Consider the following 26,099-nt stretch of genomic DNA (forward strand, 5'->3'; position numbering starts at 1 on the left):
GCCACCGAGTGTCTTATCTTAGACAAGAAAACCGGCCAACCTAGCCTAACCCAATCACAGATGTGACACCCTAGCAAAAGAAAAGGACAAAGACTCAAATCAGTTTACTTAGAGCGTCATCTGGCGGTTGTTCCGGTAACTTTTTGATCAAAGTAGTAGTTGGTTTTTGAGATTTTTCGATTATTAAAAAATTTTAATTTGTTTTTTTTTTTTAATTTTTAAAATTTTTTAATTTGTTCTTCTGATCTTTAATGACACGTACAGTTTTCGTTTCGTCTCCCCAAAAACAAAAAAAAATTTACCGTTACTCTCACTTTGAAGTCAGCTATCGTACTTCATATTTACTTTTTTAGCTTTAAAAATAAGAGTAATTTACGCTTACGCCGAAAGTTATTATACATAAATCTCTACATCCAATGTTTTTCCTATACAAGTTTTAAATAGACGTTAAATGAACATCACTTAATGTAAGTATCCGTAAATATGCACAGACATAGTTATTTGCAAGTGATGCATGGCAATTCCGCAAAAAACTGAAGATCAGTCTTTGGCATAAATGTTTTTAGGCGAAGGAAATCAATTGCTGTAGTAACGTACATATGTTAAAAAAAATTAATAACAATAAATTAAATTTTTTTGTTTACAGAAACACGCGAAGTATTGGCTTACATTATTACACACATACACATACAAATGTAGTTATTACTTCCACATCCACCCCAAAACCCATTGACTTCAAATCAAAATATAATTCGCTCGAACCAAATGATGCACTAGTGTAAAGCTCTTGCCAAAGCCGCGCAGAGAAGAGCAGCAGCCGCTAGTGGGCTCAATAATGTGCGCTCGATCAAGCAAGTCTTTTAAACGGTTATAAAAAAATGTTTCCAACTATGTTAATTTTTCACAGTACCAATTAAGTTATGAGTACATATAAAAACGTACATGTATAAATATGTATGTTTATATGCATTCAGCACTCTGTCTAGCCGCACTCTATAACCATTAGTATGCATAAACATACATACATACAGACACGCATAGTCAAAAGCATGCATATGTACATACATATGCATATGAGAATGCTCGTTAAGCGATTTACTATGAAGCTGACTGATGGGCTGACTGATTTTGTTGTTGTTGGTGCTGCTAAACTTGCTATTATTTTAGCTGAGGCTAGGCACAAAAGCTGAAGCTTCCTATAAAAGCCACGCATGCGCTTAGCATCCCGTTCAAATTGTGTTGATAACTCGCTGGTGAGCGAACAGTGGCGTTGTCTGTGCGGCAATCGGACGGTTTGAATTATAAATTTGAATTCCTTCAGTTTAAAATATACAAAAGTGTTTTAGATTAAAAGAAAAATAGTAAAAAATTATCAAATAAATATTTGGTCCACGTGTATATTTAAAGTCAAACGAAAATCGATTGCAGGTTATGAGATAATCGTCAGATTTAACCGTAACAATTTCGTGCAAGAAAAACAAAACAGAAAGTGCAAATTAATATCAAATAAATAAAAATGTCTGCACGCATGCGCAACACGTTACATAGTGACTTTGGCTTCAAGTTAACATTGCTGCCGCCACTTTGGCTGTTGCTGTTTGTGCAACTCGTGTTGCAATTGGCTAATGCAGTTGCTGCCAAAGATTTGCGTAAGTTTTATTTTTCTTTTTTGTTGCCTTTTTATTTTCAAAGTGATAAGTTTCGTAATTTACAGTAAACTGTAAATAAAAACAAGTAGCTTGTAGAAGTGTAAACGTGTATTCGTTCATTCCGAAATTAATAACTGCGGTTGTAAGCAAAAATCGACTAAGTCGAAAGTCCTGCTTTCGGGAAAAAGCGCTTAATATGGAACCAATATATTAATACAATACAATCTGATTTTAATAAGAACTTAGACTTCAAACATAATCATAGTTTTATTAGTACAAGGTGTCACAAAATTAATCTCGCTATCGGAAGATTTATACTTCTTGCAAATTGCGTTGTACGTCAATCACTTTGGACACTTGTGAACTAGACAGGTGCGGTATACTAACAGACAAGCAATGGAGTGCGTGAAGGTCTAAATAAAGATTTCTATCACTCAAAATATTTGTTTCTTCTTTGGTTATTAAAAAATAATATAATATAATAACATACATAGGTATTTATTGCAACACAATTCTTCTCGACTTACGTGATTATTGCTTCTAACCACTAATACAAAAAGAGTTGCGCAAAAATTTATGGACCCAAAACCATTTCCTTTAATGGCCAAATGCAATTTTCCGAATAGGTAGAAGTCACAGGGAGCCATATCAGGCGAATACGGTGAGTGATTGATGGAAAATTACATTGACGGTTTGGCCCGTCGCCACGAACTCTTTGTGGAAAATTCCCTTGGAATCGTAAAAAAAATGAGATCGATTGTGCTGGCTCGTCTGGGGAGTTCCATTCGGCACTTTGACGCTTAGTTTCAGGTTCATGTTGGAATCGCTACGTTTCATCACCAGTTACAATGTTCTAAAGGAAGTTCTCGACTTTTCTCGCCTCTTTAATGAGGTCTTTCGATTTGAATTCTGAGCAATCTCAACGAAGATTTCGGTTAATTTTTGATAAATTTCCGAACAATTTTTCGGCGATTACTGATTTTGGGCGGCCCATACGTTCATTGTCATTTATGTCATATTGTGATAGACAATCATCGCCATAAACTTTTTTCATTAACTCAAATATTTCGGTAAATGTTTAATCGATTTTAGAACAAAATTTGATATTTGCTCTTTGTTCGAAACTCATTTTTGTACCGATGACACAAACATACTGACACTTTAGACGCAATAACCGAATGCCACCAAGTTTTCACTGGAAGTCAGCTAGGGGATGTAACTTCCAACGTACTAACTCATTAAAAAGATGGCGCCATCAAAAATATTTTTATGACGCCAGTCTTGTTTATTTTGCATTTCGCCTTGTATGTACACGATATAAAATATGTATTTGTACTCTGCGACTATTAGAATTAAACTTTTTGACTTTTGCCGGAGAGATAAATAACTCACTAGTAACACGTAACTGATAAGCACAATTTTCTTTTTTAATTAGTATAAATTACTAGCTTTAACACGCGGCCCCGCTCGCGTAGGAGTGGTTTTGAGGGATTTAGGAAATGTAGGTATATATTGTACAAGAATTACAAACAATAATTTCATAGAAAATATTTTTTTATTAATAACCATAATATTACAATACCCGGCATCCGTTGCTATGCCTCGTTGAATAAAATCAAAACAACCAATCAGAAAAATATCAAGCAAAATTATTTTTATTAATTTACTATCTCGAACCGTTCTTGAACTTTGCATTTGGGTCGTTGAACAGCTTATGCGGATTATGAAGTCTAGAGTGTGCTATAAATATTGGGAAATAGTGAAAACTAAGATTCTTTAGATTAAATTTAGGCAAATATTCGATTATTAGTGACAAATGAGAGTGGTGGCACGGTATGGGGGCTGTGGGAAGGGAGTTCATCCATCATAAAAACATGCCTATAACCTTCATTGGGTGAAAATATGAATGTATAACAATTTTTACGTCATTTGGTGTTGTCGTTTCGTAGTGATGCGCGGACACCTTTATAGTATAGATTCTCAGTTGGTTGGCAGATATATTTTTACGTGAGGACTACCAATGCTAAGTTGTAAGTAAAGAATTGCCCTAAATTTGAAGAAATTGCCTTAAGGGGACAGATACTTGTAAACGGCCATATTTTCCCTGACTTCCATAAAATTATTTAAAATGCAGAAGTCAATATATTTTTTTCCAAATTGGCATACAGTTTATTCATACATTAAAATAATATAAAAGTTTTCTTTTTATTTTAATAATATAAATTCTTCCGGAAGGTCGCACCGGGGCTTCTCAATCGGCGGGCAGTGTAGCATCGGCGTCAATGACCTGAATACAAAAAACCAAACATTTTTTTGTTTATTAATGTCATAATTTCTATATGAATTAAACAAAAAAATTATTTTGGGCCGAATCTTCCTAATATTTTTGCTTCGAAAAAATTATTTTTTCGAAAAATTTTCGAATTGTAAATTCACATAGAAAGTAATATCATAAAAAAGATGTGTGCACAATTTCGGGGAGATCGGTCAATAACTTTTCGAGTTATCGTGTACGCCAATTCGAAAATAGGGTTTTGAGAAAAACGCGTCTAAAGTCGGCAACGTAACTATACCTCTCCCAGCGCTCGAACGCAAAGAGTAGAGTCGTCACGGTTGACGAGCTATAATACAAGAAATACTTAGATTTACGTTCTGAAAATTTTTTGACATATTCTTAAAGGATTGTATGCACATTTTATGAACACAATTTTTTTTTTTCAAATTTCCATGCCCTAAGGCAACCTTGCACAGTAGAGGTTTAACTGCTAAGATTAAATTAAATTTTATAGGCAAATAATTTTTGTAGAACAAAATTTTTTGTGTCAGTGTTTTTAATACTTCCCGCTGACCTAAAGTTCAAAAGATTCCCCACTTAATGGTCTGCAATAAAAAAAGAATACTTTTAATTAATTTAAAATTCCAATGCCAACTACTACATTTTTCATATATTACACGCTCATACATATGCATATTGTATGTTTTTAACCACTCATTAACAAATTTGGGTGGCCCAGCTTATTGGCATTCTATTGCCAACCACTCATGTATCTATTATAAATTATTAAATTTATTTTTTGTTGTCGTATTTGTATGCATTTTTTCTTCAGTTTACCAAACCAACGATTGAATTTCGCCCCTTCTGCATTTTTCCTATATGTACAACGAAAATTAAACATTTATTTACACATATCTTTGCATGCAAATTGATTATAATTTTCGCAACCACATTAGTTCCAAATGGAAAAGAAGAAAAATATAAAAAAACAACTTCACAAACGCAATGATTACCTTTAAAGGTGCTGTAATGTTTATTCAAATCGGTATGGAATTTCTGTGCTAATAGTTGGTGGCCCTCATAGAAAAAATGTTAAGGAGTGCTGTTGATGATCTTGACAATAAATGGTACTTACAGGTACAGAAATGTATTCGATATTCAATATTCATTTTAATAAGTTTCCTTATAAGGGATGTTAGAGCTGTGAGCTACAAACTAAGGATGTGAATGACGTCAGGTGCAAATAAAATAAATGCTAGCCAATTAAAATAATGCTCAATAACTTAATATATTTTAGAAGGGTGCACCAAGCCAACTTTGTTAAGCGAAGCTGGGTAGATAATTATCTATATAAAAAGTTATAAACACCAGGATACATACAATAACCACCGAAATTGTTCACAAATATATGAGTTTTGATTTTTTTAGTAAATATACATCAAAAATAAAAAAGCAATATGTTTTGCTTGAAAGTTAGCTCAAAACAGCTAAAAGCTTAAAAGTAAATGGCCAACGGCAGCGACCACCAGGAGTGTATCACAAAGCCTTCCCTCTCCAACGCAGTACCTCTCTGTTCCGTAAACAAATCAGTACAGCTATGGTTGGTTGGTTGATAGAGGCGCTGTCTGAGTGACACATCCCAGACTTAATTAGCACAAAAGGTGCCATTTTGGTACACCACTAGTAGAACCACTGCTATTATTTAGTCAAACCGTCTTGATTTGACTATAAATCTGCGTATGTCACCTATTTTCTTTCCTGATAAGCCGGCCAATGGGCAGTTATTGCTGACGTAATTCTTAAGGCGTTATATACAGTTAGAAGGCCGAAAAAAGCGAATTTTTCAGAATTTTTTCTGAGAAAACTTTTAAATTTATTGATCTAAAAACTTGTACACATATTATATTGTCTTTTAAATGTATTTTAAGACTTAGTATTAGTAAAAATATTTATTTGGATAGGAGCTACAACTGATTTCCGGGAGCTACTCTCAAAAAAGACGTTTTGCGGTGACCACTATATCTATGAACTGGATCCCTGAAATTAAAAAACCAATCTCTTCTGAACTTATTGTAATCTGGTCACGTTTACTTCGCTATTTTGCTTCGGACACTCTAGAGGAAGCCTCCTGTCTTATCAGCTTTCTCATTTTCTGCTGTGTTCCTATGACCCGGTAGCCAGATGAGAGTGATGTCTATCGTGCGTGTTAAGGCATTTAATTCTTCTTTGTATTGTCTGACGATTCTTGGACTAGTTGCTGGTGACTTTATAGCTAAGATGGCTGCTTGACTATCTGAAAAAATACGTCCATCTGTTAGTTGTTGTGGGTGATTTCTGATTATCCTGCAAGCTTCCCTTATCCAGAGAACATCTGCTTGAAAGATATTTTACTACGATATTGTACTGCTCCGACGCCACAGTCTCTCTTGTCAGAAATATATTAACGCGTTCCGAAATGGCGAAACTAAAAAAAGCTTCTTAAAAGTAATGTATTGTAATTTTCTACTTACAGTATGACATTGAAATGAAGCGCGAAGCCAAGCACTGAATGAAAATAACTTCACCGAGCGCAAAGAAAAATGTTCAATGAGCAAATTTAAATTGAAAGGAATGATTGTTTTTCACTGAGTTTCTGAAGGCAAAATTTGCTTGCTGCTTCAGGTTTGCTCTGTGTTAATAGAGTGTCAACTGCCTGGGCTAATATGAATCATTGATGAATGAAGATGAAGTTTAGGTGTTGTCTCTGCTATCGACGGAGTAAACTGAGCTAAGCTCAATAGGTCACATCAAAGATCGTAGTGGATTATGGAAATAGTTGAAATGTGAATGGTTGAATTTAGAGTACTAATAACTTTAAAAAGAGAATATAAAAGTATTATAGGCATATGACTAATGCTTAGAGTTCTATGTTGGTGGGAAACTGCACCAAGCAAATAGATCAGAAAGCGCGAGCAAACACATAATAAAGGATATAAGCGCCAATGGGAAGTGCTGACTGCGCTCCTAAAAAATCGGTACATGGATTCTTTCCTGTTAGCTAGTTCATTACTGAGCATTTCAATGAGCGTCCGTGGGCGTCCAGTAAATTCTCTAGGAGCAGCTTCTCTAGATTCATCTGTCCTTTGCAATACTTCACGTGTGCGATAATATTGCATTTTTGTTTTTTGCCAGTTTTGCTGTTGTTCTACAAATGGAGGCTCTGCACCGAAGCATGCACCTCTGTCTTCACTGACGGTGCCAAGATGGAATCGGGAGTCGGAGCAGGGATTTTCTCTAAATCAGCCAGTTTATATATCTCCTTTAAACTGCCGAATACTGCTAATGTTTTTCAGGCAGAAGTCTTTGGGATCCTGCAGGCATGCAAAACTCTTAGGGAAGGCTCTGACGATGCTATGGTGCAGAACCAAACTAGTAAACTTCTGTAAGGAGGAGATCAAATCTCTTGGGTGTGTAGGTAACATTTCTCTGATCTGTGTTCCAGGACATAGAAACTTAGAGGGAAATGAAATTGCAGATGAGCTTCCTAGGAAGGGGACTGAATTGGCCTCAGGGGCCTCCTAGCTGGTAAACGGCATTTTCCTGTCAGTTATTAAATAGGAACTGCATAAATAATTTCTCAGAAAAGTGCCGGAGTGCTACTTCAACCATTTCACCTACCTACCTATCTACAAATGGAGGCACCTACAGTTTTATGCCACCTTCAAACGGCAGATAATTTTTTATAAGAAGCTTTTTCGTGGCAGAAACACACTTGCAAGTCTGCCATTGCTTGCGAAGGGGCGATCGCTTTTAGAAAGAAAAAAAAATTCTAGTATTAATTTTAATTTGCAAGTTATAAATATGCATGGAAAAACTGCTTGGTAAAAGTTTACGAATCAGCAGAAGAAAGTGGCTGAATCAAGGACACAAATATTGTATTGTATCTCCTTAAAAATTCAAAGTTGTAGCAGTTTTTTCATTTATCTTGATTTTTTAAATTTAAATTTAAGCATCGATATAACATTAAACTTTAATAAAGCACTGCATACTAAATTTATAATAGGTAAAAAATAACAATTGAAAACATAATAATTTGCAGTCGGTCATAATCAATCTAAACAAAGTGAAATCCAATAAATGCAACAATCAGATGCACAACAACAAATTTACAACGTTATGTCATTCAATGAGTTTTTCTGTCGCTTAACTGGTTGACTGGCCAGTGGAAAAAGTGGCAAAACAAGCAAACAAACAAGGTTATTCCACTTTTGGCCAATATATGAAAAACAGCAAATACACACATACATACATACATACACTCATACATTAATACATACTTAAGGTATCTTATCAGATCACTAATGGCGTACGCCCAGAGGCGAATGCTTACATACATAGAAACACTCATAAAACTGTATGTCTTGTCGTCGAGCATTATGTTGGCTAAAAGCCAACTACAAAAACCACCAACAACAACAACATAATCAAGCACAAGTTTGGGCGTCGTCTAACCGACAGCTTGTAAATGAATGTGGTCAGCCAGTTTGTCAACAAAAGCCCGTCACTCAGCCAACTCTCCGACTCTGTTGTCAGTTTACTGCGAGTATGCTGACAGCTGACTTTGTTTTCAATGAAGATGCAGAAGCCGGCTTGTTAATTTTCGTTTTTTTTTATTGTTGCTTTTTCTTTTTGCACAACAACACGTGCACTCGATACGAGAGCGGTACGTGGCGCTAATCAGCCGAACAGGCCTTCAACGGAGCGTTAAATGGTCCAGTTTGTGTGTGTTAGTGTGTGCTTGTGTTTGTTAAAAATTGCTTCCTGGTGTTGCCCTCAACTTTAGGTTAACGGCTTCATCCGCTTTACCATTTACGTAAATTGGAGATGACACAGTTTGTTGAAGTTATAATGCGAATAATGTAAGATAAAAAGGAATAAAATGAGAGGGGAAATAATTAAAATTGAATTAAATGAACCAAAGCGAAATAAAAAAAAAATAAATTAATGAACCAGTAACTCTTAAACAAGACTTTACAATGCATATTAACCTAGGTCACGATTGACGATATGTATGCATGTATTTAATTGCTATTATTGCAAATACGTGTACGTTCCAGCTTGTCACAGCCGTCACCACAGTCGCTTTATTGGTTTATTTTACTTCTATGTGGTTTGCAGAGTTTTGTTATTCAATTTTTTTTTTATTCAATGAAAAATATTTGATGTTTTCGATTTAATCAAGATTTATTTTTGATGAGCAATATCTTTGATAGTGTCAAAATTTAGTACAGGTGGATCACTGTTAAGTTGTAAAGCTGTTACTTTACAGTACGAGCACTACAGAAAACCAAAGCCAAAGGAATAAATGTTTCGTAAGCCAATAAATGCGGATGCGATTACGAGTACGCGAATGTTTACGAGAATGTGAAGAAGAATATCAGTACCAATACGAATGCAAATGCGAACACGAATAGGAAACAAAATGCCTTTAGGAAGGCGAATACGAATATGAATCAAAATGCCTGACGAATGCAAATACGAATATATACATATAAAGGATGATCAATTTAGAGGGCTCCGATTTTAAATTGAAATAAAACGTCGAAAATTTAAATTGATTGTGCAATCTTTATTATTTTTGTGTAGAACCATTAATGATAATTTTTAAAGATAATTCAAATGTTGACCGCAAATGCGCCGTAATTTGGCCATCCGGAAGCACCAATTTTGAATAACTCGCTGGAGGACTTCGGTCGGTGTCTCGTGAATAACTTTAGTAATGTTGGCTTCCAATGCCTCATCGAAGCTGGTCTATCCACAAAGAATTTATACTTTACACACCCCCACAAATAAAGGTCCAAATATATGATATCTCACCAGATCTTGGTGGCCAATCCACTGGTGGAGACCACATATAAATTACTCACTGAGACGGCGATCCAGTAAATGCATTGTTTCACGGGCTGCATGGTCAATAGCGCTGTCTTGTTGAAATCAAATGTTGTGGAGCTCATGGGTTTCAATTTCCGGCATCAAAAAGTCGTTTATCATGGTGCAATAGCGCTCGCCATTCATTGTTATATTGGCTTCAGCCCATAGGCTGCACCAAGTGGTTGTGTTCAATGGATGTAATAGCTCTTCTTGAATGACTTCGGGTTGCTCTTCAGCCCAAATACGGCAATTTGGCTTATTGACGTAGCCAAAAAGCCAAAAAAAAAAATTAATATACGCACGTATACGAGTATGTCTCCTTCTGCCTCGTGTCAGTATCGTTTACTAAAATATTTAGCCAAGTTAGAAACTTTTTGGGTTTCTTTCTTTCAAAAACCAGTTCATGAAAATATGTAAATTATGACAGAAGTATTAAGGGCAACCCTAATATATGTATGTACGTACATACATTTGTATTCACGCCAATATGCATGTAAAATGCTGTAGTTATTTAAATTTCATGAATTCCACCACTATTATTTTATTATTTCATTTCTGTTGCTATCATTTGTTGCTTTAGCCCGCTGAGCGCCACCGGATCGTTGTTGAGGCTAGCACTTAAACTTGACATTGAACCAAAAAAGACAGGCAAAATATGCATTTTTGACTTTTTTGTGATTGTAGTTACCAAATTTTTGTTGTATGTGCCAAACAAGTTTTCATCTGCCGACAATATTGTGGATGCTGCTCATATTGGTTTTTGTTTTTTTTTCCTTTTCTGTATTCTGCCTTAATCAGGTTGTTTTTTTAATGATCCTGCCATTAAGTATTTTGCAGTTCTTATCGACATAGTTTCCGTTGAGCTGTGTTTTTGGTGCGAATGAACTTTACAAATTGTTGGCATTTTTCCGTAATCGTATGCGGTCGCACAACTTTAGTGAGGTTATGTTTCCGACAATTAATTGTGCGGTTGGAATTTTTTTGTTGGCGCCAAACATTCCGCTTAAGTTTAGAAGGCCTTGAAGCTTAACCTGTTTAAGCGCGCAAGCTTGACCGAAATTAATTTCCTGTATTTGGCAGAGATTGAAAGTTAAAGGAGGAAATAAATAAAAAAAACGGCCGATTAGATGTATTACAGGTGTGCGAAGATGATTTTTAGTGTTTCCGTGTCTCAGGGTCTTTAGGTTAAGCAAATACTCGTAAATTCAATTATTTTTTTGTGTAGAGGTGTTTAGATCACCAAACTAAATATCTACCTCTGCTCCGTTTTGTTCACTCCGTGGAACTGCTGCTAGGTATTGCTACGCGGAGGAGGAACAGCCCGCTTCTCTACGCAACGCAATTTTGTTATGATGGCAAATATCAGTTTTCCACTAGATTTTCAACCGAAAGTGTCGTGCCTATCTCCATACTCGAGTCATTTTTTTTATTGCAAACTGAAAACAATCACACCGACAGTTTTACAAGGTGAAGTCCAAAATAAACAAGACTGGCGTCATAAAAATATTTTTGATGGCGCCATCTTTTCAATGAGTTAGTGCATTGGAAGTCACATCCCTAGCTGATTTCCAGTGAAAGCTTGGTGACATTCGGTTCAGTGGAAGCGAAGTTATTGCGTCCAAAGAGTCAGTATGTTTGTGTCATCGGTACAAAAATGAGTTTCGAACAAAGAGCTAATATCAAATTTTGTTTTAAAATCGGTAAAACGTTTAACGAAACATTTGAATTGAAGAAAAAAGTTTATGGCGATGATTGTCTATCTGGTGCCAAAGTTCATGAGTGGTTTACACGTTTCAGAGATGGTTGTGAGGACATAAATTAGAATGAACATACGGGCCGCCCAAAATCAGTAATCACCGAAAACTCCATCGAAATTGTTTGGAAATTTATCAAAAATTAACCGAAATCATTGTTGAAATTTTATGGAATCGGAGTTGAATACCTCCAAAACATCGATTTATCGCATTTTAATTGATCATTTGGGCTTACGAAAGGTCTGTGCACGTTTGATTCCGCACAAGTTAACTAAGGACCAAAAAAAAACAAGTTAACTAAGCGTCAAAAAGCCGAATGGAACTCCCCAGACGAGCCACCATCCAAAAAATCGCGTCTGGAGATGTCAAAAAACAAGTCGATGCTCATTTGTTTTTGCGGCTCCAAGGGAATTGCCCACAAGGAGTTCGTGCCAACGGGCCAAACCGTCAATGCAATTTTCTATCTTGCCATTTTGAAGCGCTTGTTGCATCGCATTCATCGAATTCGCCCTTAATACCGCGAAGGAGGAAGCTGGCGCTTACTGCATGATAATGCACCATCTTATCGATCCACTCTTGTGACTGAGTTTTTGACTAGAAATCGCATTTTAACCATCAATCACTCACCGTATTCACCTGATATGGCTCCCTGTTACTTCTGCCTATTCGGAAAATAACGCTTGGCTATGAAAGGAAAACGTTTTGGATCCGTAGAAGCCATTCAAAAGGCTTGTACCGACATCCTGAAGGACATTCCAGTCAATGACCTGAAACACTCTTTCGAAAAGCTTTTAGATCGCGCAAAACCTGTATCGAGGCCAAAGGGGATTATTTCGAATAAATTAACTCGTTGTTATCTATTTTAGCTCAGTCTTGTTTATTTTGGACTCCACCTTGTAGTATCATCACGTTAGCTCAAAAACCCGATCCGGCTCTTGGCTTGCTGTAACATTCGTCTACAATTCGATTTATTCCTCACTTGAGTTCTACAACAACTTATACCAAACAGCTTAGCGTCGCGATCTACGCCATCCATCCATTGAAGTTTGGTCTTCTTTTGCCTCTATTTCTTCTGCAATTTCTTCGCTGGATATGCTTCGTCTACCCTTATAATGTAACCAGCCCATCGTAGATTGTTAAGCTGGTTTTCAGCGTCTTCAGTAACGTCATTTGTTAGAAGGGATCACCCTCATTCTTAAATCTGTATAGGCATGGCTTAAAGCAATCATGGCCCATCAGTAGTTGAATCAGGTGGAAGTCCACTTCTCCGTGCTGTCTGCTTATCCACCTTAATATCAAGGGTTTCGATCGCCAGCTGCGCGATGCCATTTTATTGGCATTGCTGTAAATGCAATGCGCCTTGCCTCCATGTTTCAGTTGATTTGCGAGCCTGGAACCTTCGATAAATCAGACATGGCTAGATGGGTTTCCGTCTTTATTTTGAACAACTTGACATACAAACACATGCACACTTTTAATAAACTTATTTATATTACTTCCATAAATGTTTAGTGGCCGATTCTAAATAAATCTAAAATGCATAAATAAAAAGGTTTGAATTATTCACACTTATTGATGGTCATTATGAATATAAATAAATCTGAAACATTTTTAAATCAGCTTTTATTTGCGCTAATTATATGAGTACTTTTCGCCCCCTTCTCCCAATACATTTTTCTTAAAATGGGTGTGTGCGCGTATTTTTTTTTTTACAAAACGAACACAAAACAATAACAACTCATTATTTGTATAGTATTGTGCATTGCACTTTCCTAGTTTGTATGCAAAGGAGTTGGCGGTTCATTTACTTTGGTACGCGTGCACGAGATAATCTTTTAAAAGTTTTATGGGGTAACACCACTGTAGAAATTTAAAAAAATTGATTTTTTTTTTATAAGCTTAAAAAATTCTTTGAACCTTTTAAAATACAGAACAAAAAGTTTTATACGTTGCCGAAATTTATTTCATATTTATTTTAAGCTTTTAACCAAGCGTTAGTGACTGCTACCTAACGATTTCTCCAAATTTCCAAACTTTAAACGCGTTTTTCTCAAAACACGTTTTCTGAAATTGGCACGCAGCATAACTCAAACAATTTTAAATATTTTTAATCAGGTTTTTCACTACGTCTGTATAATAACCTTCTTAAGAGAAGAGCGTAGGGGATTTTCGATAGATTAATTTAAACGATTGTTATAATTATTTAAGTGCCGTTATTTTAGTCCAAAATAGAGTTTTTTCCTTCAAATGCTTGCTAATTCCACAAAAATAAATATTTTTTAAATCCCCTACGTGTTTCTCTAGCTATTCTCCTTCAAGAGAAACCACATTACAAAAATGTCTCCAATGCCGCCATTTTGTAAAATTTTTCGATCAAACTTTGTAGTTTTGTATTTTAGTATATAAGTAATAACTTCCCAAATCAGAGTGATTGTTTTCCCTTTCCTTCTATACAAAAAAATTCTTTAAAAATCGTATTTATTTTACGCGTGTACAGTGGTGTTACCCCTTAAGACAATTAAACAAGGAAAACACACACACATATATATATATATATATGATATATGTATATTTGGCATACTTTACAAAAGCTCTACTAGGCGATTGTGTTGAGGAATATTGAACATTGGTTCGATTCAAGGCTTCGGTGTGGCTTTAGGAAATATTTCATGAATAGGTAAAAAATTAAGACGAAAAACGTTTTCGACAAGTAATTTGTCTGAAATACTCGAATGTCAAACGATATAAAGTATTATTACACATACTGTCCTTGAATTTAAATGAAATTTTTCTTATTTTGTTCACTTTTTCAGTTCAAGCACCACAAAGTCTAGACTTAGTTTAATTTGTCGGAATGACAATTTGTGGTCGGTTTTGAAGGCAAATATAAGAAAATATGGCAACATAACAAGCCTGATCTTAAAAAGGCGATATTTGAAGAGTGGAGCGAAATTAGTCCAGAATACACATAAAAATATGTTGCCTCCATGTCAAGTAGAATTCAAGCTGTAATTGATAATAAAAGACTCCTAACCGAGTACTAAATACGTTCAAGTTTAAAAAATTTGAAATAAATAGTTGTAATTTTTTACTTAGTTTCATTTACGCTGCAGCCTGAATTCCCTGTATTTTTTTTTTTACATCACAATGAGTGGACACATTTTTGCATTCTATGTTGAGAGTTAAAATAGAGGAAACTAAAAAAGATATCTGCATACTCTGTTTTCCATTTTCGCAAAATATTATGCAAATATCGAACACAACAAAAAAATATCGTATCTGTATCAAATAAGGTGTGAGTGATTGTATACTTATATAGTCGGAAAAATTATTTTCGTAATGGGGCAAGCAGATTCAGAAATTTAAAAATCTAACGACTTATTTTTGAATTGGTTGACATTTTTTATGTGTTTTATATACAAAGAAAAAAATCTTAATAAAACTGAATAGAGGTGGGGTAAAAGCGGTGGCGTACGCTGATAATATGGTGCTAACGGTGTCAGGACTGTGTCCCAATACGATCAATGAGATCATCCAAAGCGCGTTAGGCGAGCTTAGCTCTTGGGCCATAGGCCTAAGTTTAAACTCGCGTAAAGCAGAACTTATGCTTTTTACCACCAGATATAAGGTACCAACTTTTACCCTACCAAATATCAACGGACAAACTATTTCACTTTCGCCCAGTGCAAAGTATTTAGGGGTAATTCTGGACTCCAAACTTAGCTGGAAATTAAACGTCGAAGAACGGGTAAGGAAAGCAGAAATTGCTTTATATGCCTGTAAACGTTTGCGAAACGTAAACGAAGAAGATGGGGTCTTCAACCCAAGCATACATTATGGTTGTATAAGGCGGTTATACGACTAATTTTATCGTATGGTTCGGTAGTTTGATGGAAAGCTCTTGAGAGAAATTACAATACCAAATTACTCGGCAGAATACAAAGATCAGCCTATGTAATAACGGTCGGTGTAATCAGAGCATGTTTTAGAGAGGCTCTTAATGTACTAACACACGTTATTCCAACAGACCTACATATAAAGAAGACGGCAACCATGAGTGCATTTAGGTTAAATGAAGCGGGTCGCTGGAAAGTAAAAACTTATGGTCACGCAAGTCTATTATTGCAACAAACTCAGTTAAGCTCGGAGAGGACCGATTACATCGTCTCAACGGTAATTTTCAAAAGGAATTTTGCCACTCTCTTTCCATAAAAGGAGGAATGGAATAAGGGATTCTCACTAAACAACTTCAATTCTACAGTCTATACAGATGGCAGTAAAATGGAATGTTGTGTTTGGAGCTGGTATATATTCTCATAGATTTGGAATTGAAAAATCTGTGCGTCTCCCTAATACCAGCAGTTTCTTCCAGGCGGAAGTATTGGCAATTGGGGAAGCTTGTAGACTACTAATCACAGATTTCTCTTTTAAGGGCAATATCGCAATTCTTTCGGATAGCCAAGCTGCAATCCAGGCACTGAATTCGGCTACAACAACCTCTAAAGTGGTGGAACAAAGTAGGAAAAGCCTTACCATCTTGAGTGAAAATCATAAAGTTACCTTAATCTGGGTCCCGGAACACCGGAACATTGAAGGTAACGAAAAAGCAGATGAACTGCCAAGAGGGGGATCTGCCATGAATAACGTTCTTGCAGTAGCGGTATTCACACAATTAAATGCAGTCAAGAATGCATTTTCCCTAAAATACCTTCGAATCGCAGATTGTAGATGGAGAGACCAAACGAAATGCAAAATTAGCAGGATGTTACCTACAATCTCAAGCAATCGTCGGCATTAATAAACATAAAGCGACGGAACGCCTGTAGACTAACGGCAGTCATAACTGGCTTTTGGTGTATCGGAGTACAAGCCGCCAAAATGGTATCCCTAATAAAATATACTGTCATAGTTGTAAACAACCGGAGAAAAAAGAAACAACCTTCCATTTCCTCTGTGAATGCCCTGCCCTATGGAAGGACAGAATGTTAAACCTGTCGAACAACTATCTGGCTTAGACGTCAACAACCTAATAAGGCTCCTAAGCCGCACAGACTGGATATAGCCTTGCTGTAAATAACTGTTAAATAAGTTGGTAACGAGGATGTGGCAACCAAATGGTGCTGATTCTGGTTGAATCATCACTCTAACCAACCAACCAAATATAAAAAAAGATACGTATTCGGGGATTTTTTGGTGGAATAGAGAAGAATAAATTTTGATATAATTTCGTGACTTTTTCTTCAACACACAAATTCAAAAATGTATAACTTCGCTGGATAAATTATTTTTTGGTAATAAAGTGGAACAACATCAAGACGCACACTACAAATTACAGGAGGATCTCGACCAAATACTCAACAAAGAATAAACGTGCCAATTATGTATGTATAGTGTAACCTCTCTAACGGATACCTCTATTAGCCGGATACCTCGCTTGAGTGGACAGTTTTCTCTATACCAAATCTTATGTATCGGAAGAAGTTACCCTCTTTTCAGTGGATATATCTCTTGGACGGAAAATCTGAACGACTGTGAACTACCATATATAGTAGTTTCTACATTAATAAAGCGATATGTTTTTAACATAAAGTTCTGAGAGATATATTAGAATAATACTAAAAACTATGATACTCCATAATCCGATTGCGAGTTTGATGATATGTGATACGCTTATTAGTGTTAGAAAAAATAGATGGTATGAAAAGACCTCTACTGAAAAATTTTCCGGGAAATGTTTTTGTACAACATTTTAACCCTCAACAGACACAACAAACCTAATATTAGTTTGAGGAAAAAGAAATACTATACATTATTTTCTCGGTAGATGGCTGTAGTGATCGATATCCCGTAAAGTATCGGTGAAACAATTTAAAACTTATATTCGTTGTCAAGGTTGTTTTGCTGTTTTTTTTGTCTTTGTTCCATTCTGTTGTGAGTTACAGGGCGTTAAAAAAATAACCCTCATCAGGCGTTCTGTTGTGAGTTACGGGTTTTCTTTGATAAAGGCGAAAATGCAAGCCAGATCACTAGAATTGTGAATAGACTTTAGGGTGCCGATACCATAGCAGCTAATTACGTACAATTTTGGTTTCGTCGATACCGTTCAGGGATTTTTGATATTAAAGTAAATGTCGATAATGTCGAAAATGTCGATAAAATCATAAAAATAATCGGAGTTGACCGGCATGTTAGTAGTCGTTGCATTACCTAGGACCTATAGATCGACCATAAAACAGTTCTAAGCCATTTGCGTAAAACGGAAAATAAAAATAACGCATTTCTCTTTCCCCAACCAAGTTTTTTAAAAGTAAGTATCATTATGACCCTCACTGGTGGGAAATATTGGATTAAATGTTCCACAATATTATGCGACATTAAATTTTATCAAATAATCTAAAAGACAATATCAATGATAAATATGGTTTTATATAAGTTTTTTCAAATAATTTGCACCAACTTGAAACCAAATTAGGAAACCTCAAATACAATGTATGTAAAAAAGCTGTGACGTTTAGGGACAAAATGGCAGGTGGTCCAATCTTGTTCCTCTTTCATAATTTATGTCCTGAATTCTTAACTTTTTTTCGTTTCATTTTGTCACACAGCGTAATATTTTTTGAAAATGTATTGATATGGTAATTAGCTTTCGTCCTTGCTTAGCCAAAGTTACGAATTATTTAAACAATTGAATAATACATAATATTGTGTGCAGTACGTGCCATTGGAAGCTACAACTTTATTTCATCTTTCAGGCAGCATACGGATTCCTCTGATGAAAAATTCGACTTGATCCATTCATTGATCCATTCAATAAGGGCTGACTGCATTGATCGGAACAGATGATAATTCCAAGGTACAATGTCTGGGGAATGCAGCGGGTGCGACGAGATTTCCCAATTCAGTCCTTCTAAATATTTCTGGACCGGTTTAGTAACGTGTGGCCTGGAGTTGTCATGCAGCAAATACAGTTTGTCATGTCTACCGCCCCATTCCGGCCGCTTTTCTTTGAGAGCTCGATTCAAACGCATTAGCTGTAGTCGGTAACGATCGCTTGTGATGGTTTCAGATGGTTTAAGGAGTTCATAATAGATGATACCCTTCTGATCCCACCAGATGCGCACCATAACTTTTGAAGCATGAATATTTTTTTTTGCTGCCGATGAACCGGGTACACCTGGCAGGTTCCAACATTTTCGACGCTTAGGGAAATAGAACAGAAACAGAGAAAACCTTTTCTTTTCTGCTGTTCAAGAAACATCTCACATGTCACACGTGAATATAAGTTTTCAAAAAACAACAAAAACAAAATTTAGTCTCGTTTATTTCCAAAAAACAAATTTTCAAAACGTCTATATACAAGTATATAAGCATAATTTCCGCTTAATCCATTTTTGTGTGTTTAGCCAAGCTCAGTTTTAAGCCGACTCCGAATGGCAGATATTTTTTATGAGAAGCTTTTTCATGGATCATTTTTTATATAGAACTTGTAAAAAAAATCTCATCCAAATCACACTGTCAAAAAACTGTTCGGTTTGTAAAAGTATGCCCCATACAAATTTCAACGTAAGCTGCTGTCCCTAATATTATATTATACTTTTCTATTAATAACCAAAAGGCCTAAAAATATGTGGCTTGAAACCGACCCATTCTGGATACATCAAATGCAAATAATGTTCGTCGACTGATGCAGTATGTTTTTCGGCATATCATTTATTCATTAAAAATTGTAAACGTGACAAACAAGTAAAAAAAAATTGTATTTGTTTTTCAGTTTTCACTTGGTACTTAAATTACTGATTAACGTTGAAAAAAGAAATACATATACATATAAAGCGTTTTTCAGTAAGAGCGCTCCAACTTTTTTTTTGAATAAAACACAAACGGTTTGACTTTTTTAACTAACTTTTTTTTTATTATCGAGTTTGAACAGATACATTTAAGTATAAAATTCGATTTCTTTTGCATGACCACCGCGTGCACGTTTTACGTTAAGTCTAATCGTTGAACCCAATTTTCGACCACTCTTTTGCATAAATCGGCCGAAATTCCAGCAATTTCGCGTTCAATATTGGCTCTGAGCTCACAAATCGTCGCCGGCTTGTTACTGTAGACCAATGACTTCACATAACCCCAAAGAAAATAGTCTAGAGGCGTCAAATCACACGAGCGCGGCGGCCATTCGACCCGTCCATTTCTGGAAATAATGCGCTCATCGAACTTACTCTTCAACAAATCAATTGTAGCGTGTGCTGTGTGGCTGTTGAAACCACATGTCGTCTAAGTCCACACCATTCAATTGCGGCCAAAAATAATCGTTTATCATGTCGCGTATCGATTTCCATTCACAGTAACGTGGCGATCGTTTTCGTCAACGAAAAAATATGGGCCAATTACGCCGCCGGCATGTAAACCGCACCAAACAGTGATTTTTTCGGGATGCAACGGTGCCTCATGAATCACGTGTGGATTGCTTTCTGCCCAGTAACGCATATTTTGCTTGTTGACAAAGCCATTGAGCCAAAAGTGAGCTTCATCACTGAATATGATTTTTCGACTTTAAACTTTCTTAACAGAACACGCATTTTTATAATAAAATTCAATGATTTGCAAGCGTTGCTCAAGTGTGTAGCGTTCCATGATGAAATGTATACTAATAAAGTTTACAAATGACAAGCGAAAACTAAAAAATATTGCGTCGTTCGCCCTCCCTATCGGAAAAAAGTTGAAGCGCACTTATTGAAAAACGCCTTATAAATTGGGATCCCTACAAAATGCTGTATATCAAAATTCTTTTCGTACGAAATACTGTAAATTAACGTAACAAAATTCTGCAGTGACAAAATTCTGTATTTACAGAATTCTGTATTTACAAAATTGTGTAAAAACAAAATTCTGTATTGTCTTAAAAAAATTCTGTATTGACAAAATTGTGTATTGACGAAATTCTGTACTGACGAAATTCTGTACTGACGAAATTTTGTATTAACAAAATTCTGTATTGAAAAAATTTTGTGTTGACAAAAGCCAACGAAAAAAGGAGTTCTACGCAAAAATACGGTGGATTGCGTAGCCGGAGTTGGACTGATGAGGGTTATTTTTTTGAATCGAAAAGGAGTTCTAGGCATTACGTACCCAACACAAAAAGTTTACTAGAAATGATTCGTGCTACCCTCTGACCTAAATTTCGTCTTGAAGTGTATCGCTGAATAGCACCACTGCATTGAAAAAGTGGAGCATTTTTGTCCCAAAATTGCACAGTTTAATATATACCAAATATTTGTGACACCATGATATTTATACCGATAGTCCCAAATGTACTGATGAGGGTTATTTTTTTGAAGCGCGGCCGAAGACCGCCCACGCGAAAAGGAGTTTTACGCAAAAATATGGTGGATTGCGTAGCCGGAGTTGGACTGGTGAGGGTTATTTTTTTGAAACGCGGCCGAAGGCCGCCCACGAGAAAAGGAGTTCTACGCAAAAATACGGTGGATTGCGTAGCCGGAGTCGGACTGATGAGGGTTATTTTTTGAAGCGCGGCCGAAGACCGCCCACGCGAAAAGGAGTTCTACGCAAAAATATGGTGGATTGCGTAGCCGGAGTTGGACTGGTGAGGGTTATTTTTTTGAAACGCGGCCAAAGGCCGCCCACGAGAAAAGGAGTTCTACGCAAAAATACGGTGGATTGCATAGCCGGAGTTGGACTGATGAGGGTTATTTTTTTGAAACGCGGCCGAAGACCGCCCACGCAAAAAGGAGTTCTACGCAAGAATACGGTGGATTGCATAGCCGGAGTTGGACTGATGAGGGTTATTTTTGTGAAGCGCGGCCGAAGGCCGCCCACGCGAAAAGGAGTTCTACGCAAAAATACGGTGGATTGCATAGCCGGAGTTGGACTGATGAGGGTTATTTTTTTGAAACGCGGCCGAAGACCGCCCACGCAAAAAGGAGTTCTACGCAAGAATACGGTGGATTGCATAGCCGGAGTTGGACTGATGAGGGTTATTTTTGTGAAGCGCGGCCGAAGGCCGCCCACGCGAAAAGGAGTTCTACGCAAAATTACGGAGGATTGCGTAGCCGGAGTTGGACTGGTGAGGGTTATTTTTTTGAAACGCGGCCGAAGACCGCCCACGCGAAAAGGAGTTCTACGCAAAATTACGGTGGATTGCGTAGCCGGAGTTGGACTGATGAGGGTTATTTTTTTGAAACGCGGCCGAAGACCGCCCACGCGAAAAAGAATTCTACGCAAAAATACGGTGCATTGCGTAGCCGGAGTTGGACTGATGAGGGTTATTTTTTGAAACGCGGCCGAAGACCGCCCACGCGAAAAGGAGTTCTACGCAAAAATACGGTGGATTGCGTAGCCGGAGTTGGACTAATGAGGGTTACTTTTTTGAAGCGCGGCCGAAGGCCGCCCCCGCAAAAAGGAGTTCTACGCAAAAATACGGTGGATTGCGTAGCCGGAGTTGGACTGATGAGGGTTATTTTGCTGAAGCGCGGCCGAAGGCCGCCCACGCGAAAAAGAGTTCTACGCAAAAATACGGAGGATTGCATAGTCGGAGTTGGACTGATGAGGGTTATTTTTTTTGAAGCGCGGCCGAAGACCGCCCACGTAAAAAGGAGTTCTACGCAAATATATGGTGGATTGCGTAGCCGGAGTTGGACTAATGAGGGTTACTTTTTTGAAGCGCGGACGAAGGCCGCCCCCGCAAAAAGGAGTTCTACGCAAAAATACGGTGGATTGCGTAGCCGGAGTCGGACTAATGAGGGTTATTCTTTTGAAGCGCGGCCGAAGGCCGCCCACGCGAAAAGGAGTTCTACGCAAGAATACGGTGGATTGCGTAGGCGGAGTCGGACTGATGAGGGTTATTTTTTTGAAGCGCGGCCGAAGACCGCCCACGTAAAAAGGAGTTCTACGCAAATATATGGTGGATTGCGTAGCCGGAGTTGGACTGATGAGGGTTATTTTTTTGAAGCGCGGCCGAAGACCGCCCACGCAAAAAGGAGTTCTACGCAAAAATACGGTGGCTTGCGTAGCCGGAGTTGGACTGATGAGGGTTATTTTTTTGAAGCGAAAAGGAGTTCTACGCATTACGTACCCAACACAAAAAGTTTACTAGAAATGATTCGTGCTACCCTCGGACCTAAATTTCGTCTTGAAGTGTATCGCTGAATAGCACCACTGCATTGAAAAAGTGGAGCATTTTTGTCCCAAAATTGCACAGTTTAATATATACCAAATATTTGTGACTCCATGATATTTATACCGATAGTCCCAAATGTAGCCAAGTACTCTTGTTTACCATTAATTTAAATTTAAATTTTAGTTTATTGTAATCAAGCTGAGCTCGGCGAGGTACTTAGGTATTCATCTTCCGCTTAAGGATGAGCTATTGACATCTGTGCAACAGGTGCGAGATTACCCAGGCGCCTTCGCAAGGGCCTGAAAGAGTCCCTGTTTATTAAGATCCGTACCAAACATTCGCCTGGCTTTACAATAGAGCCGTTCTTAACTGTTCACCGATAACTCGAAGTTGATTGGCAAATGAGTATTCTGCGAGGTACCCTCTATTAAGCTTACATTCAGGCTTTCGAATGCTGGGCACGCAAACTGACATGCAAGGTTCTTATGACCACGACAGAATCTGAGGCATTCGAACGAGTTTCAACAGCTAACAAAGCCGTAACTTTCTATGGTAGTTGGTATTTTTAACCGAGCAATGTATGATAGGTATCCATTCTCTCTTCTTTTTCGGTTAATGGTACCACAATGGATGATTTAATAGTTATCCGCCCAAGTCAACTAAAAGTACGTTCACATATGCAGTAATTAGCAATAAGCCCACAAAATTAATCTACCAGTTCACATGTGGTAGATTACCTCCAAAATTGACAATCAGCTGTCAATACTGTTGTGAAAGGTTTTTTTCATAGAAATTGATTTGGTGGAATTTTTCGGTGTTTTTTGCTTGTTAAATTATTACTAATGATATGAAGAAAAGACAAGGAGAAGGAATAGCTAATTTAATTGCCACATTGGCTGCTAATAATAAACAGTTGGAGGAAATCCGTAAACGACGTTTACTGAGGTTTGAAAAAATTACGGCAGTAATACGCATTCGAAATTCCATATTACATTTTATAATAAGCAATAAAGGCCAAAGTGTCTATGGACACACGCTGTTTTTTTTGTTATATGAGTGCATTGTTAATAATAACTAACACAAATTATTAGACTTATGTTTAGAAACCTGCCAGCATCCATTTTATTTAGTTTCTTTGACGTTTCTCTTTACATTCGTAAAAATAAATACCTATAACACAGAAAACACAGGGTTGCATGTAAAAAAGTGTGGTAATAATCTAGGATTATTTTTGTATGGGTAATCTCATTTTTTAATTACGGATTGAGAGTTAAGCACGAAAAAGTACACAATTTACTTATATGTGAACGTAACTCCTTTGGAGGCAACGATTTAACTTAACCTATTAATCCATAGTTACCACCTGAATCGATACGAATTGTTAGCCTCATTCTCAAATGTTTCCTCTTTGGCCTTTTGTTGTATTTTCTCTTACTTATTTTTTATGAATGCGAGTTTTTCTGATTTTTTCACATTTCTCATTTTTATATTTTTAGCAAGCAATTTTGACAAGTGCAAACGTGATGAGAATTTCGACAAATGCCTCGTTGATGCTGTGAACAATGCCATTTTGCTGCTGAAGGATGGTAAAATAATACATTTTAAAATAATCTCTGAAAAATAAAAACGAAAATTTAAATAAATAAGTACAATGTTTTTCTACTTTCAGGCAATAAGGAGTACGGTATACCACCACTCGAGCCACTTGCTATTAAATCATTAGTTATCGACTCTGGTAATGCACCTATTACGCTGAAACAAAGCCTGAAGAATTTGCTGGTGCACGATATGATCTCAACCAGTAAAGTGCAGCGCTATCGGTGAGTTCAAATCGCATTTAAATTTATACATAAAACATCTAACAATGAATTATTTTTCTTCCAAATTCAGCACTGATCTCAACAATCACCTTATTATTTGCGACAGTAAAACCGATCGTATTGAAATGGTAGGCGATTATGAGATGTCAGGGCGCATACTACTGCTACCCATTACAGGCAATGGAAAAGCCAATCTAACGCTGATCAATACACGCATCGAACATCGTCTCATTGGTGAACCATTCATGCGCGATGGCGTCAAATATATGCGTCTCAAGGAGTACCGTGTCGATCTGAATCCAAAACGTGTTTATATGCAGTTTGAAAATCTTTTCAATGATCGTCTACTATCACAGACAATGAACCGTTTCCTTAACGATAACTGGGACACGGTATTCAATGAGTTGAAAGTTGGCTATTCTCGTAGTTTTGGTAAAATTTTCCGTGAGATTTCTAATAAGCTCTTCGAAGAGATACCATTCGATTCGATATTTTTAAGTCCTTGAGTGGGCAGAGCTTTAAGAAGTGCTTAAAGTTGTAAACGAGGACATGACCTGAGTATTTTTTAGTATTTAATAAAAGTCGTAAGGCTTATTGTTTAGTGTTGTGAGCGTAAGAGTATGTGAGATGAGTTGAGTTTTCTGGAATTTATTATTAATGTGGTAGAGTATAAGATGTTAAATTAAGAGATTTGATTATTAAGACAAGTAAATGTGAATAAATAAAAATAAAATGTTTGCAGATATGTATATAATATTGCATATAGAACTTATTACTTATTTTATTCATTTGAAACAAAATGGTACAGCAATAAGATGTTGTAAGTTAAATGGTTGCTGAAGTCTTGTACACTACAGCGGTGGTTTTTTTGGATTGAGAAAGAGGAAGCGGTTCTAAAAAAACTAAATAACTTTTTATGAACAAATTTAGTGTTGTGAGTTATTTAATTTTTTATTAGTTTTGAGGCTTAGAAATCGACTACCCAGGAGGCAAAAATCAACAAGCTCTTCTTTGATTTTCATCGAGGTCAAAAAGCTGGCGCAAATGGTTTGAAAGTTCAAAAATGACAACTTTGAAGTCGATGACACGAGCCGCAGTGGAACGCCTTCTGAATTCGATGAAGAATTGGCAGAAAAAATGAATTGCGATCATAAAACAATTCTGAATCACCTTCATTCAATGGGATTTATAAAAAATTGGAAGCCTGTGTGCTTCACGAGCTTAACGAAAAAAACAAGGAAAGGCGCCTTGAAATTGCTTCTCAGCATCTCGCCAACCATCGAGCAACACGCGGTCGTAAATAACGTTTTTTGTACCGAATAGTCACGCGAGATGAGAAATGGTGCCTATGCATCAATGTGAACCAAAGAAAGGAATGGGTGGCTCCAGGAGATGCTCCAAAGCCAATCACGATATAACCCAAAGAAGATTATGATATGAGTTTGGTGGGACTAGGGGGGCGCGGTGTACTGGAAAATGCTCGAATAGAATGCCACGGTGTGAATGAGGCTATTCGATCGAAAAGACCTGATCGACATGGTCGAATCATAC

At 36.9% G+C, this 26,099-nt stretch overlaps 1 protein-coding gene across 1 annotated transcript; it reads left to right on the forward strand.

Moving 5' to 3' along the window:
- Window positions 1-1,244: 1,244 nt before the first annotated feature.
- LOC128870254 (protein takeout) lies at window positions 1,245-25,320 on the forward strand. The gene is made up of 4 exons (XM_054112858.1): window positions 1,245-1,649; window positions 24,225-24,314; window positions 24,398-24,548; window positions 24,619-25,320. The coding sequence occupies exons 1-4, from the start codon at window positions 1,517-1,519 to the stop codon at window positions 25,052-25,054; spliced, it is 810 nt and encodes a 269-aa protein (XP_053968833.1). The 5' UTR covers window positions 1,245-1,516; the 3' UTR covers window positions 25,055-25,320.
- Window positions 25,321-26,099: the final 779 nt, after the last annotated feature.

The sequence above is a fragment of the Anastrepha ludens genome, chromosome 2 (genome assembly GCF_028408465.1).
Source record: "Anastrepha ludens isolate Willacy chromosome 2, idAnaLude1.1, whole genome shotgun sequence".
In the NCBI taxonomy this organism is placed as follows: domain Eukaryota; kingdom Metazoa; phylum Arthropoda; class Insecta; order Diptera; family Tephritidae; genus Anastrepha; species Anastrepha ludens.